This window comes from Hemiscyllium ocellatum, chromosome 13 (assembly GCF_020745735.1).
Source record: "Hemiscyllium ocellatum isolate sHemOce1 chromosome 13, sHemOce1.pat.X.cur, whole genome shotgun sequence".
NCBI lineage: Eukaryota > Metazoa > Chordata > Chondrichthyes > Orectolobiformes > Hemiscylliidae > Hemiscyllium > Hemiscyllium ocellatum.
The window spans coordinates 14495931-14511896 of NC_083413.1; the positions used below are offsets into that span (position 1 = coordinate 14495931).

A 15966-nucleotide genomic window follows, 5' to 3' on the forward strand; every position below is an offset into this window, starting at 1 on the left:
TTGAATGTGGTAAATGATGTAAGATGTCATAACTTTGTGGTGGATATGAGCTAAGATTTACCTCTTCATTCCAGACTTATTTATTCTGATTTAAGTGTGCTTTCGATGATGTAGTGAACATTAATGACTGCAAAGCGATATCTTTGCCAATAAAATAAAGCGTGTGGTCTCGTTCTTTCAAATTTTAATTCCTGTTGGAGATTTTAAAAGTGTCACTTTACTTTGTCATTTTTATCTCCTTCTTGATTCAGTTTTTGTTTCCTATCCTTTTCTACTCTTTTTTTGATACCCAGTGTGATATTGAATGCACCCTTTCTAATTTGTTTTCCTTCTCTGTCCTCTCTTTTTTTTTTACCTGATACAGGGCCTTGGTGAGACCACACCTGGAATATTGTGCAGTTTTATTCCCCTTATCTCAGGGTGTCCTTGTTGTGGAAGGAGTGCAGGAAAAGTTTACCAGAGTGATTTTCTGGGATGGCAGGGCTGACATATGAGGAGAGGTTGAATTGATTAGAATTGTATTCATTGCAGTTCATAAGAATGAGGGGGAACCTCTTAAAAACATTGAAAATTCTAACCGGACTAGACAGGGTGGATGCAGGAAGGGTGTTCCTGATGGTGGGGGTGTCCTGAACCACGGGTCACAATTGAAAGATACAGGGTCATTGTGTAGGACTGAGATGAGGGGAAATGTCTTCACTCGGAGTGTGATAAAACTGTGGAATTTGCTACCACAGAATAGAGTTGAGGCCAGTGATTTCAAGGTGTTGGAAGTAGTGATTGGGGCTAAAGAGGTCAAAGGATGATGGGGAATAGCAGGAACAGCCTATCTATGGTTGGATTTCAGATTTTGGGTGATCAACCCTGATCAAAATGAATGTTGTAACATGCTCAAAAGGGTTGAATGGCCCACTCCTGCTCCTACTGTCTATGTTTCTGATTATTTATGGAGATCTACAGACTCCTACATTGCTCAACCATGCTGCTAAACTTCCCTACTTGTTCTGGGAGAAAGTGAGGACTGCAGGTGCCGGAGTTCAGAGTTAAAAAATATGGTGCTGGAAAAGCACAGCAGGTCAGGCAGCATCCGGGGAGCAGGAGAGTCGATGTTTTGGACATAAGCCCTTGATCAGGAATTCCTGCTGTGATTTTCCAGCACCACTCTTTCTGATTCCAACTTCTCTATTCCTACTATTATCAGACTACACCTTAGATAAACAGCTGTGAAAGCTAATGTCAGACACCAAAGCATAAGGTGGATTTAATTAACGGAGATGTTAGATGACCTACTACAGAAATATTAAACCCATTATAAACAATTCTGAACATATTTCAATACCCTGTAAACATTCTAGGAGTGTCTCGTTGATATAATCTTTACCCATCTGATTTTTGCATATTTCATGTAGATTAAAAATCTATCATTGTTATTGCTGTGCTTTCCGTACATATCTTAAAACTGATTTTATTCTAAATTCCACTGAAAGAAATAAATTATTATGACTGGATTAAGATTAAAAGAGAGCACTAATTTTTTTTTATTGTGTTGGAGAAATTTGTCATTCCAGAAGTGAAAAATTAGTGCTTCAGGTCTAGTGAGATGTTTAGTGGTAATTATGAAAGGTTTTTTTTTAAGGCAAGAGGAATTGGAAGATTCTGTCAAATCATTCACTGCTCACGTATTGTTTGTGCATGTGCAGACTTCTGAAGCTATCCATGTCCATGGACTAATGGCAGCTGTGATGATCTTTGACCTGAAAGCTGGAAAGACTAGGTGTAATTTCTTGAAAATGTCTGTGGGATCTGGAGTTGGATTTCAGATTTTTGAAAAGCACACTTAAGAGGTTTCTTTAGTTGTAAATGGACTCGTTGTGATATTCTTGAGTAGATAGTCATTTAGCATGTTGATCCTTGATCTGGAAGCACTGGATGGAAGTGAACGTACAGACACAAGCAGAAGGGTTTCAGCGTGGATTGTGAACATGATATCTTACTGCTGTTACTAATCAGTGTTGTACTAATCAACCAGGCTTTTCAATGATATTCGTTAAAGGAGTCTTTAGGGAACATAAGGCATCAAGACTTTAAGACCAGTCTTAAAGGCTTCTGCAGGAATGTGTCATTCAGGTGATGGCTGTTTACTTCGTGTAAAGTCCTTGGAAAGGTATTGAATGGAATGGAATTGAATTGAATTTATTGTCACGTATACCGAGACACCGTGAAAAGCTTTGTCTTGCGAGCAATACAGACAGATCACAGAGTTAAGTAGCATAGATAGTAAATAATAGGTAAACAGCAGCAAAAACAAAATACAGGTACAGGCGAATGTTAAGGGTTTGTGAGTCTATTCAGTATTCTAACAACAGTAGGGTAGGAACTGTTTCGAAACCAGCTGGTGCATGTGTTCAGGCTTCTGTATCTTCTCCCCGATGGTCGAGGTTGTAGAAAAACATTGCCAGGTTGGGATGAATCTTTCAGAAAGCTAGTGGCCTTTCCTTGACAGCGGGCCTGGTAGATGGATTCTGTAGATGGGAGGGTGGCCTTTGTGACTGTCCAGGCAGAGTTCACCACTCTCTGTAACTGTGTCCAATCTTGAATGGTACAGTTGCCATACCAGGGAGTGATACATCCAGACAGAATGCTCTCGATGGCGCACCTATAAAAATTGGCAAGGGTATTCACCGTCATGTCAAATTTCCCCAGCTATCCGAGGAAGAAGAGACATTGTTGGGCTTTTGTAACCAGTGCATCCACATGAAGAGTCCAAGAAAGCTTATTGTGGATGACCACTCCCAGGAGTGTGACATTCTCTACTCATTCCACCTCTGCACTGTTAATGTGTAGGGCGGCATGAGTAGCATCCCACCGAAAATCAATAATGAGGTAGAGTCACCATCGGCCAGAGGATCATAGGGCTGCTCTTGCTCTTGCTTGGGAAATTGCAGTCTATGAGAGCTGCTCTCCCATAGAGGTAATGAGTTTAACCTGATGTGATGGATGAGGTTGAAAAGATGTGACCTTCATGAAGACCTCAGCCAGTGTGGGAATTGAACCTGAGATGTTGGGTTCACTCTGCATTGCAAACTAACTATGCTAATTGACCCCCTAAAAGGCTATGACTAAGTGTGACTCTATGGAGAAATTGCTTGAATGGGAAAGTGAAGTGCAATGTCTGGGGGGGATTACATGCAGGTATTTTCATTGTGTGGGATCTCGCTTTGTTGCATGGGATAGTTCAAAGTGAATTCTACTTTTTTATTTCCAAAATCAGATGCTATATTTAACTTGCATTGGTTCTGATTTGTGTTATAGCATTAGACAAAAAAAATTGAAACCTTGTTGATAATTCCTTCATTTCAAGGATTGTTGGGTAATTTTGTAATTTTGTTTCATGATTTCCCCAACAGAAAACGTTAAACAGCAGATATCAGTTTCATCTTGATAGCCATTGAAAAATATGGAGCAACAAAGTTTTAATATTGTTAATCGACTATATTATATAATTTGTTGAAGTTAATTCATTTTTGAAGGGCGGTTATTTTTCTGAGTTCTTTGCCACAGCCTATTCCTTATCATTGGGCTGTACCTTAACAACCATTGAATTAATGGGTATGTATGCAAGTCAGACAGTTCTGGCTGAGTGTACCATAAGCATGCAATTCTGGTCTCCCTGCTATAGGAAAGATGTCGTGAAACTTGCATGGCTTCAGAAAAGATTTACAAGGATATTTCCAGGTTTGGAGGGTTTGAGCTATAGGGAGAGTCTGAATAGGCTCGGGCTATTTTTCTTGGTACATTGGTGGCTGAGGGGTGAACTTAGCAAAAGTAAACATTGGGCCACTTCAAACTGATGCAGGAAGCCTCGTGATGGGAGATAAGGAAATAGCAGGAGAACTTAACAAGTACTTTGCGTCAGTCTTCACAGTGGAAGACATGAGTAATATCCCAACAATTAAAGGGAGTCGGGAGCTGAGTTGAGTGTGGCTGCTATTACAAAAGAGATAGTGCTAGAAAAGTTTAAAAAGTCTTAAAATTGATAAATCTCCTGGCCCCGATTGGATACACCCTAGAGTTCTGTGAGAGGTGGCTGAGGAAATAGCGGAGGCATTGGTTGAGATCTTTCAAGAGTTACTGGAGTCAGGAAAGGTCCCGGATGATTGGAAGATGGCTGTTGTAACCCCGTTATTCAAGACAGGATCAAGACAAAAGATGGAAAATTATAGGCCAATTAGCCTAACCTCGGTTGTTGGTAAAATTCTAGAATCCATCATTAAGGATGAGGTTTCTAAATTCTTAGAAGAGCAGAGTCTGATTAGAACAAGTCAACATGGATTTAGTAAGGGGAGGTCATGCCTGACAAACCTGTTGGAATTCTTTGAAGAGGTGACAAGTAGGTTAGACCAGGGAAACCCAGTGGATGTGGTCTATCTAGACTTTCACAAGGCCTTTGATAAGGTGCCACACAGGAGGCTGCTGAGCAAGGTGAGGGCCCATGGTGTTTGAGGTGAGCAACTGGGGTGGATTGAGGATTGGCTGTCTGACAGAAGGCAGAGAGTTGGGATAAAAGGTTCTTTTTCAGAATGGCAGTTGGTGACGAGCGGTGTCCCACAGGGTTCAGTGTTGGGGCCACAGCTGTTGGCATTATATATTAATGATTTGGATGAAGGGACTGGGGGCATTCTAGTGAAGTTTGCAGATGATATGAAGTTAGGTGGCCAGGCAGGTAGTACTGAGGAAGTGGGGAGGCTACAGAAGGATCTAGACAGGTTGGGAGAGTGGTCCAGGAAAGGGCTGATGGAATTCAACGTGAGCAAATGCGAGGTCTTGTACTTTGTAAAAAAGAATAAAAGCATAGACTACTTTCTAAATGGTGAGAAAATTAGTAAAGTCAAAGTACAAAGGGATCTGAGAGTGCTAGTCGAGGATTCTCTAAAGGTAAACATGCAGGTTGGGTCCGTGATTAAGAAAGCGAATGCAGTGTTGTCACTTATCTTAAGAGGGTTGGAATATAAAAGCAGCGATGTGCTCTTGAGACTTTATAAAGCTCTGGTTAGGCCCCATTTGGAGTACTGTATCCAGTTTTGGTCCCCACACCTCAGGAAGGACATACTGGCACTGGAACGTGTCCAGCGGAGATTCACACGGATGATCCCTGGAATGGCTGAGGATCCTGGGATTGTATTCATTGGAGTTTAGAAGATTAAGGGGAGACTTAATAGAGACATACAAGATAATACATGGCTTGGAAAGGGTGGACGTTAGGAAATTGTTTCCATTAGGCGAGGAGACTCGGACCCGTGGACAAAGCCTTAGAATTAGAGGGGGGTCAATTCAGAACAGAAATGCGGAGACATTTCTTCAGCCAGCGGGTGGTGGGCCTGTGGAATTCATTGCCACGGAGTGCAGTGGAGGTCGGGACGCTAAATGTCTTCAAGGCAGAGATTGATAGATTCTTGTCTTGAGGAATTAAGAGCTACGGGGAGAATGCTGGTAAGTGGAGTTGAAATGCCCATCAGCCATGATTGAATAGCGGAGTGGACTCGACAGGCCGAATGGCCTTACTTCCACTCCGATGTCTTATGGAGGGCGGAAAGGTAGCTGAGAATGCAATAAATGGATGGAGATGGGGGAGGAGGGGAGGAAACAGGAGATTGGCACTAGATAATAGTGTTCAACACAGCCCAGACCATCAGGCAAGCCAACCTTCCATCCACTGACTCCATCTACTCTTCTCAATGTCTCAGAAAGGCAATCAACATCATTAAAGAGCCCTTGAATTTCCTAAGTTTTTTTTTTATCTTTGAAGCATTGGAATCCGGGTGATACCAAAAATGGATTGTGCAGTGTTACAACTTATATTGTGACAACGCTGTCACTTTAAGAAGTTAATTTGTTTTATTTTTGAGAAGTTGTAAGGCTGAAATGCTCATTAAGAGCACTTTAGTAAACAGCTTGGGAGGCCTTGCCTTATTTTTACAGCCTGTGGCCAGCTCTCTCTCAGACCAGGATTTCTGAGTAGCATCAGAAGCTCCAGGGGTCTGAACAGAGTTGGAAGTTTCAGTGAATGTCTCTTGGCTGCTATTCTCTCTGAATTTTCTCTTGATGTTTCCTCCTGGATTGGAGAACTGCATGTGAGAATCTGTGTCTGAATTTTCCTTTTTTTTTGCCAAGGGCTGTGTTTATAAGATGTTACTATATTGGAACAGTTAATTGGCAACTGTTACCATATCTATATTACTTTAAGTTTCTAATAGAGTTAAGTTATTCTAAATTTCTCTTTCTTTGGTTGTATTTCAACTACAGTGATTAATAAATTTGTTTAAGAACATAAAAAAGTACAGCACTGAACAGGCCCTTTGGCCCAGGATGACCAAGATTGACTGGTCTGTAATTGCCAGGGATTTCCCTATTACCCTTCTTGAAAAGAGGAACAACATTCGCCTCCTTCCAATCCTCTGGTATGACTCCTGTGGAGAGTGAGGCAGGAAATAACCTCGCCAGTGGCTTAGCGACCTCCTTTCTTGCTTCCCAGAGTAGCCTAGGATAAATCTGGTAATTAACATCGAGTAGTTTGACCAGTCACATGGAATCTGGAACATACACTTTTCATTTGCCACTGAAATAAGAAAAGGTTAGGATTTGGCCTACATTCTTAAAATATTTTGAAGGGGTCTGACTTCGTCCATAACAATACAAAGCATTTGAAAATATGTTAGCTGGGGAACAGTACTCTGGCAAATAAAAGGATAGAAGTATTGCTGCAAAAAAAGACACTTTTTCATAGAATCATAAAATCCCTACAGGCCCTTTGGCCCAACATGTCCACACTGACCCTCAGAAGGGTATCCCACCCAGACCCATTCCCCTACCCTATTACTCTACATTTCCCCTGATTAATACCCCATAACCTACACATTCCTGAACACTTTGGGCAATTTGAGCATGACCAATCCACCTGACCTGCACATCTTTGGACTGTGGGAGGAAGCTGGAGCACCCGGAGGAAACTCACGCAGACATGGGGAGAATGTGCAAACTCCACACAGATAGTTGCCTTCGGGTGAAATCGAACCTAGGCCCTTGTTGCTTTTAGAAGTTTTTTTTGTCTTGCTCTCAAAGACATTTTGAAATAAAGCCAATTCAAGGAGAAAACTAACATTTATACTCCTCAGACTCCTCTCATACAGTATAAACGTTGGAAATCCCTCTGAATTGGGAATCTTGTGAAATGTCCTGTTGAGTGCGAGATGAAAAGCTTTTGACAAATCGTGTCTTTGTTCAGCAATACTCAAGTTCCCAACTATAAAATGACTTTGGTATTAATTGCCCTGCCTCCAGCCCTAGCTTGAAAAATTTAATAAGAAACCTTTATAGTTGAAATACGCTGTCTTGTTTAGATAGTTAAAAATCACTCAACACCAGGTTATAGTCCAACAGGTTTAATTGGAAGCACACTAGCTTTCAGAGTGACGCTCCTTCATCAGGTGCTAGTGGAGGGCTCGATCGTAACACAGAATTTATAGCAAAACTTTGCAGTGTGATGTAACTGAAATTATACATTGAAAAATTGATTGTCTGTTAAGCCTTTCATCTGTTAGAATACAGTGATAGTTTCACTTCTTTCATGTGTAAATCACCAAACCCTTCTTTTTAAAGTTGCATTCTCAGGTTAGCTGCTAACAAGGGTGATAGCTAGACAATATGTTGAAGGTGTTGGCCCCCTATGTTCTCTGTCTATGACCTGATGTTTAGATTGATTCTAATCTAATAAGTGAGATAAGTGTTTTATATAAATTCCTGCAGTTTTTGAGCTCATTTAGATTGTGTGATGGATCCCTTCTCCCTGGGTCAGAGGGACTTTGAAAAATCTTCAAATGTCCAAATTACAAGTTTCACATTACAAATGACTACCCTCTTAAGTAGTAATTTGATTTGTTAACTTCTTGTTTCCTGAGAAAATTAAAACTTTGTCAATGTAAAATTTCCCTGTATGGTCATTCTGAATGATGTTGCCACATGTTCTATTCAAAGCACCATTTTGAAACAGTTTTGCAATTGTCCTACTCTTGTGAAATTATTTTATGTTCTTTTTAGAACATTGACTAAGGTTTCAGAAATCATTTCATTTACGGGCAGTAGTATAAACTTGTTTCCCATGAATTTGCCACAATTTAGTGGAGTGATTATTTTAATGAATGACATAATATATTAGAGAACAAGACTTTGAGAACATAACAGGGATGTAAGGATTGTGTCACTCTTACGAGTAGATCCAGTTGAGCTAGAACTACCCCAACTTGTATAGCAATGTTGCAATGGAGCGCGGCGTGGTCAGTTGGCTCTACTCATTGCCTGCTCCTCGTTTGACTGCACCATTTCTTCTTTGTTTGAAAAGATTACACTTTTTCCACTTCAGGGAGGGCTTGAGTGTTTACCTGATGTGGTAATAAAATATCAATACAGCAGAATATTTGAGCTTAATCATAAAAAAAGTGAGCTTTGTTTATTTAAACCCATCTAAATACACACAACATGTGCACACACAAATACCCATTATGATGTGGGGTAGGATAGATTGGCCAAATTAGGGATTTTCTTTAATTAAAAAAATGTGTATGTACAATCTGTGATCAACAGGAGCCCTTCGCCATTTCTAACCCATCTCCCTCCCTGTTCCCTTCCCAAATGCTAGTAGGATTTCCCTAGTTGTCACTTGCTATCCCACCAGCCTTTGCATCCAAAGGATTATGAGCTGCCATTTTTGATACCTCTAGGAGGATTCCGTCACCATGCACCTATTCCCCTCCCCTCTCTTGTCACATTCTACAACGACTTTTCTCTCTGGGACACCTGAATCCACTCCTCCTGCACTCCCAAACATCTCCCACACTCCTACGGTCCCTTGTCTTGCAATCACAGAAGGTGCGTGTACCTCCTCTCTCCCCACTGTCCACTTGTCCAAGACCCCTTCCAAGGGAAGCTGTGATTTACTGCTGCCGTTGCAGATCTTTCCATCTGCCTTGATAACTTAAAGTCCTCAGGACTCATAATTGAATTTAACAACTTCAAAATGTCAACACCACCTCCTTCCATGTTCATTACTCACCCCACACCCCTAGGTCCTGTTAGATTTGGTCAACCCATTTTCAACTGTTTACATTTCCCATTGGCATCCATTCAGCATTTATCTCTCTGTCAGCTTACTGCTTCTCATTTTCTCCTCTTTTTCTCTCTCTCTTTTTCTTTCTCTGTGGGTGCTGACTCCATCTATTTGACTCACTTCTTCCCCTACCAATCACACCCACTTTTCAACATTATAAATATCATCCTTTTCCTGCTATTTCCACTCTGATGAAAGGTCGCTGAACATTAACTCTGCTTTTCCTTCAACAGATGCTGCCAGACCTATCTGGTTTCTCCAACACTTGCTGCTTTTGTCTCAGATCTCCAGTAGCTGCAATTCCTTTGTTTTATTTCATTACGCAGTCTGTAGTTTTGGTGACTCAGTTGGCTTCAGGCTGAGTTCAGAATTTTAATACTTTCAATCTGCGCTCTCCTTTCACTGGTGAGGTGTTTCACAGCTGTGCAGTGATGTTTTTTCTTTAAAAACTCTGTCTGCTGGACATGAGGACGGATAATAGCAGAGAGTTTGTAAGTTCGGTGGAGATGGAAGACAATGAGGAAGCTATCTTAGCTGCTTGTCCTCTGTTGTGCTGAAAAGGCGTCCATAAAACATACAAAGGGCTAGTTTGCCATGAGATTGCCTTCTCTGTTCCAATGCACGTGCACCCCCCCCACAAATCAGACAGTATCCCATAGTTCAAATGATTGGATTTCATAGAATCCCTACAGTGTGGAAACAAATCCTTCGGCCCAACAAGTCCACACTGACCCTCTGGTTTGTTGGCTCAAATGTTATGCTAATACAACATGAAATATGATTTTTTCTGTGAGATTAAGTGTTTTGAGGTTTTAGAGATGTGTTGTCTCAAGGAGTTTGGAATGTCATAATGGATAATGCAAATTCAGTAGCCACCATGGCTGTAGTTTCAAGTCACTTTAGTCTATACTTTACAAAGTCTGTTTTGAAAGGTTCAATTCCAGTTTCCAGCCAGTAGATTACAACTTATTATTTGCCATAAAGCGCATCTTAATAACAATGAAAATTGATTGCGATTGCGTTAAATTTGATAACACCCAAGATGTTTCCTTGGAGTATCCTAGAGCAAATGTTTGAGGTCAAATCCACATAAGAAGACGGAAAGGCAGATACCCAAAAATATGATCAGAGAAGTGGCCATTGAGGAATATCTCAACTGAGAAATAAGAAGGAATGAGATGGAAAGGTTTAGGAGGGAATTCTAGAGGTTTAGGGCCTTGGGAGCTAAATGCATAACCAGCAAACTGATAGATTCTCATCAAGCTATCTCTCTTTTTCTTGGTTTTCCTTATTGTTAAATTATTCAAAATAGTGCCTTTTTGAGGTGCCAGATAAAAGCTTTTCACTGTATTTTACTGTATCCTTATTGTAAAATGCACGTGACAATCAAATCAAAAACAAATCAGTGCTAGAGCATCTAGTATCCAGGATGTTTCAGTGTCCAAATTTAGAAGATACCAGTTATTTTGGAGAAGTGCTAGGCTGGAAGAGATCAGAGACACGAAAGAACCATGTCATGGAGGGATTTGAAAACCAAAATGAGAATTTTAAAATCATAATATTGCTCATGTCGGAACTAGTGTCTGCCAGTGAACTCAGGGATGAAGTGAGTAGGAATTTGTATGGATGAGAACATGTGCAGCAAGGGCTTTGGATAATCAAGTCTACAGATGGTAGAAAATACTGTCCATGAGTGAGTTGAGATCATCCAGTACAAACACCTGGGGCGACTGTTTTGGCTATAAGTAAGTTAAAGTTCCTGAACAAGGGCTTATCCCCGAAACGTCGATTCTCCTGCTCCTTGGATGTGCCTGGCCTGCTGTGTTTTTCCAGCACTACGTTTTTCAACTGCAAGCAAGTTAAGGCAGGGAGGAGGTCTGAAAATATTAGGAAATCTTTTTGTCTTTTCAGAAGGTGGGGTGTGGGTGGCTAGACCAGCAGTTATTGCCTGTTCCTCATCGCACAGAGGGCAATTCAGAGTCAACCACATTGGTGTATGGGTCTAGAGTCACATGTATATCAGCCCAGGTAAGGATGACCTTTTCCTTCCCTAAAGGGCATTAGTGAACCAGACAGGCTTTTCCTGACTATTGATGATGGCTTCAATGTCATCATTAGACTCTTAATTCCAGATTTCTTTTTTATTGAATTCCAGTTTTATCATCTGTGATGGTGGGATTGTTGACCTCTTGTGCTGTTTATTTTATTGGCAGCACGATGCTGTAGCACAGGATAGTATCAACTGTATCATGTAATGCCTTTTAAGAGGAAGCTTTCAGCACTTTTATAGATTCTTACAGAGCAAAAGGTGGCCATTCAGTACATGACGCTTGTACTACCAGTCCTTTGAAATATCTGGAATTACCCACCTGTTTCCTCACAGTCCTGCCCATTTCCCTTTGGATTTACATCCATTTGTCCTAGTCTTCATATTATATTATCAGTGGCTAACACCGCAGCCAATCTGCCCTTGCAGCACTGATCTCAGGAAATGTGTTTAATGGTGTACCCATGGATGCAACACAGGTATGTGCCTGCACATTCCACACTAGAGTAGACAGGCAGGAGGCTGGAAGAACACAGCAAGCCAGGCAGCATCAGGAGGTGGAGAAGTTGACGTTTCGTTGGACGGCCTCCAGGCCCTCTGCTTCTTCCTCTCCGACAGACTCATCCGGTCCCCCTCCACCAAGGCCCTCCTCCACTTGCAACTGCTGCATGTTTCACATGGCATGCACAACATATGGCATCTTTCTCTTGTAAAGCACGATTTTCGTTACAGCCATCTTGGGCCAGAGAACACGTGCAGAGGAAGTAATAGGAGGTAGACAGGAAAGTAGATTGAGGCCATGCTTTTATCAAATGGCAGCGTAGGCTGGACGGGCTGAATGGCCAGCTCCTCATTGGAATTCACATGTTTCTCTGCTTGTCTAAATTCTGCATTGGTCAAATAATGGAGGTGCAGAATTGCAAAGAGCATTGGCTTCAATGAATAGCAGGGTGGCCTGCTCACTTGCTGCTGGTAAAGGCTTATTTGTGCCATTGCCTTACACTGTGCTGTCATAGCTGACGTGACCGTTAGCTCTCTTATAACTGCCACACAGACGTATGTCTGGAATTTCTGTTTTAATGTGGATCTTTTGGAGTAGCAACTCTTGGAAAGACTTGGACATGAAAAAGTAAATGATGGGGTCGAGGGATCCATTGCAAGCAGCCAGGAATAGCGTGAACTCTCTCCCGTGAAACCGGACACTTTCGACTGAGCAGTTGAAGTTTCCACGCATCTGACCAGCGGTGAACGACAGTCTCCAAAGGTGATAAGGCACAAAACAGATGAAAAAGACAGCAACAACCCAGGCTATGTTTTGGTTTATCTTGTAGTTTTTGTTGGTGGCAGTGCTGAATGTTTTCTTTGACTTAAGGATTTCCTTCATGATGAAGAAGTAACAAACAACTAGGATGAGGAAGCCAATGAAGAATATCCCTGTGCAAATGTAGATCACTGCCTCGTGCCAGTGCTTCCCAAAAGGACTCTTAAGCGAGTTGCAGTGCTTCACGTTTTCTGCGGTGGCCTTTTTGTTGGTGAGAATGCTGTTTGGAACCCCCAAGGCCAGCACGAGTAGCCACACTCCAGCTGAAAACATCCTTGCGCGGTTGATGTCATGCAATTTGGAGTTCCTGAATGGTTTCACAATTTTCAGGCATCTGTCCAGACTGATCAGACTGAGGAACAGTATACTGGCGTACATGCTCAGGTAGAAGATCACCTCCGAATAGCGGCACACAAACCAGGTTAGTTGCCAGGGCGCGAGGTCTGACTTGCTGAGTATTTTAAATGGATACGTGAGAGTCATTAACAAGTCAGACATTGCCAAGTTTTTAAGGTAGAAATCAAAACTCCGCGTTTTCTTAATCTTGAAGAATATCCAGATAGCCAGGCTGTTTAATGTGAAGCTGATAATGAAAACGATCGAATAGAGTATTGGATAAACCACTTCTGCAATCTTGCTGTCTCTTGAGCAGAAGGAATGATTTGAAGTTATGTCATGTGTTGTATTCATTTTTTTGATTCTAAATCCTGGAAGTCGAGAGGGGAAATGCACAAGAGTTAATGTTATTGTGATGAACTGGGTTAAAGTAGTTTAACACCAATTCTTAAAGACTTAAATGTAAATTGTACAACAGCTAACTCTGATTTCTAAAAAGAGCTTACCAAGGTATCGCTTTTGATTTAGATGCTCTGATGGTATTGTGCTGTATTTTTCTACACTTAAGTAATCAGTAACAATTTTTTTTTAGTTATTTATTCACATCTGAAGTGAAGAATTCTCCAGTGGACAGATCCTTCTCTGTCTGTGGCTCCTCTAGTCCCAGTACCTCTGCCACCAAATTGGGCACAGCAAATTGGGATGACTTTATCCCAGTCTGTTCTTGCCTAAGAAGTGCATCAAAGTATTACTCTCATTCTTGATTTGGTTTAATATTTTTGCATTAGGAGTTTAGCATTATTTATAAAATCACAAGGGGCATCGATAGGGTGAATAGCCGAGGTTTTTTCCCCAGTGAGTTCAAAAGTGGAGGGCATAGGTTTAAGGTAAGAGGTTTATAAGAGACCTAAGGGGGCAACCCTTTCATGTGGAGGGTGCTGCCAGGGGAAGTGGTGGAGGCTGGTACAATTATAACATTTAAAAGGCATCTGGATGGGTATGTGAGTCGGAAGGATTCAGAGGGAAATGGACCAAATGCTGGCAAATGGGACTAGATTCATTTAGGATATCTGGTCGGCTTGGACGCATTGGACCGAAGGGTTTGTTTCTGTGCTATATGACTCTGTGAATGTTCAGTGGTGTCAATGACGAGAGACTGTCAAGTATTCAATTACTTGGAGTGGGATGGAATTGAACTGACAGGAGAAATGCAATTAAATTAGACTTATTCACACATCCAGTTCTCTTCTGTGATCAGTGTCACTTTCTTAATAGCTTGATTGGTGAGATTCAAATGGCAGCAATCCCTGTAACCTTAAAATTCCCATGGCTTATCCACCTAGCCTGCATGTCACCCCCTCCCCCCCGATACTATAGGGCAATTTCCCATGGTTAATACACTAACCTGCATATCTTTAGAACATGGGAGGAAGCCAGAGCACCCGGATGAAACCCACTGAGAATGTGCAAACTCCACATAGCCACCCGAGGGTGACACTGAACCTGGGTGCCAGGAGCTGTGAGGCAGCAGTGCTAACCCCACTGAGCCACTGTGTCATATACTATGCATATCATTCAAGGGATCATGTGGGGAATTAGCCTCACTTCAGGAGAGAGTCAACTTAAGAGCATGTAAAACTAGTATTTACTCGATACTCTCCGTTTGCCAGCTGTTTGAGAGTTGTGTGACTGATCTATTGGGTTAGGAGTAAATAGCACTCTGTCAAACAGTCACATAAGAAATCAAACCAGCTTGAGAAGTCTCATTTGAAAAGCCCAAACGGAACACCATGTCCTCTTTGTGGGCCAGAGTGAGTAGAGAATGCGCAGGCAAAATTGGAATGTAATTATCCTAATTTCTGAGGTGTGGGAAAAGCTATATATTTACACAAAAACTCTTGGATAAAGATCAGGCAAGACGTCTGGAAGAGCTCTATTGACTTATTTTTTTTCTTTGCCAGTAAGAACCTCTTCAGGAGGTAAATGCTGCCACTAGTAGGAGATATACCTTGCAATGACCTCTTGCTGTTGTATTCCTCATTGTGACTTGGTTGGGCGTCCATCCTTAAGGGGAGGACTGGGTGAAGACAAATTGGTGGAAGATCCAGACTCTGAGCTGATTTAAGGAAAGGAATGGATTGGGAATTAAGCTGTCAGATGGCCAGAGCCAAATTTTATTGGTGCGTAGTGTCTGGTATTTGTGCTTTTGAGGCTGGCTGTGAAATCTTCGTTTCAATGACAGCGACATTAAAACATTAGATTAGATTACTTTTAGATTACTTACAGTGTGGAAACAGGCCCTTCGGCCCAACAAGTCCACACCGACCCGCCGAAGCGCAACCCACCCATACCCCTACATTATCCCTTGCCCCTTACCACTATGGGCAATTTAGAATGGCCAATTCACCTGACCCGCACATCTTTGGACTGTGGGAGGAAACCGGAGCACCCGGAGGAAACCCACGCAGACACGGGGAGAACGTGCAAACTCCACACAGTCAGTCGCCTAGTCGGGAATTGAACCCGGGTCTCTTAATCTTTTACCAAGACAGGCAACTGCCTTAGTTTGAGAAATATACACACACACACACTGCTGATTTTCTTACTGTGACATTGATGTAACTAACTTTATCCCTACACTATAAAATAACGCAGTGCCAGTAAATCCATCATTGCTGTGCTATCTTGTTAGTAAAGCTATCAAATTAGTTCCATTCCCCTCCTCACAGTTCATTGCCCTGTCAATACTTTTCGTTCATGTGACTATTCCATTCCCTTTTCGCATTTGTTGAGTCTACATCAGGAAGTGTATTGCAGGTCATGCTTCAGAGAGCTGTGGGGGCAGGGCCTTTCTATATTCAAAGCTGAGATAGATTCTTGATCGGTATTGGGATCAAGGGTTGTGGGGCAAGTGCAGGAAAGTGGATGAATGGTCTACTCCTGTTCTTATTTTTTATGGTCATGGCAGTTCACTGTTTAAAAAGAAACCGTGGCCTCAGGTTGCCTCTGGTGCTTGAGCCCATGATCCTGGGTAGTCTTGGGACCCAGATGAGCTTTTGGAGGCTGTTTCTCAGACCATTGAAATCATTGTTGAACCTACCC

General features: G+C 41.9%; 2 protein-coding genes across 6 annotated transcripts in view; one reads left to right on the top strand and one right to left on the bottom strand.

Moving 5' to 3' along the window:
* The window catches only part of LOC132821781 (mediator of RNA polymerase II transcription subunit 12-like protein), a 604412-nt gene that overhangs the window by 298717 nt on the left and 289729 nt on the right, over positions 1-15966 (top strand). The gene's annotated exons all lie outside the window — the stretch shown is intronic.
* Positions 8642-14927, bottom strand: LOC132821651 (G-protein coupled receptor 87-like). Its single transcript, XM_060834363.1, has 3 exons — positions 14873-14927; positions 12311-13235; positions 8642-9036 (listed from the first exon to the last, which is right to left on the bottom strand). The coding sequence occupies exons 1-3, from the start codon at positions 14925-14927 to the stop codon at positions 8988-8990; spliced, it is 1029 nt and encodes a 342-aa protein (XP_060690346.1). The 3' UTR covers positions 8642-8987.

Coding starts and splice junctions, on each gene's coding strand:
- LOC132821651 (XM_060834363.1), bottom strand. CDS start 14,927: ATGGACGCCCAACCAAGTCACAATGAGGAATACAACAGCAAGAGGTCA. Junction 13,236..14,872: donor CAGCAAGAGGTCATTGCAAG/GTATATCTCCTA, acceptor CTCGACTTCCAG/GATTTAGAATCAAAAAAATG. Junction 9,037..12,310: donor ATGTCCAAGTCTTTCCAAGA/GTTGCTACTCCA, acceptor ATGAGTCCTGAG/GACTTTAAGTTATCAAGGCA.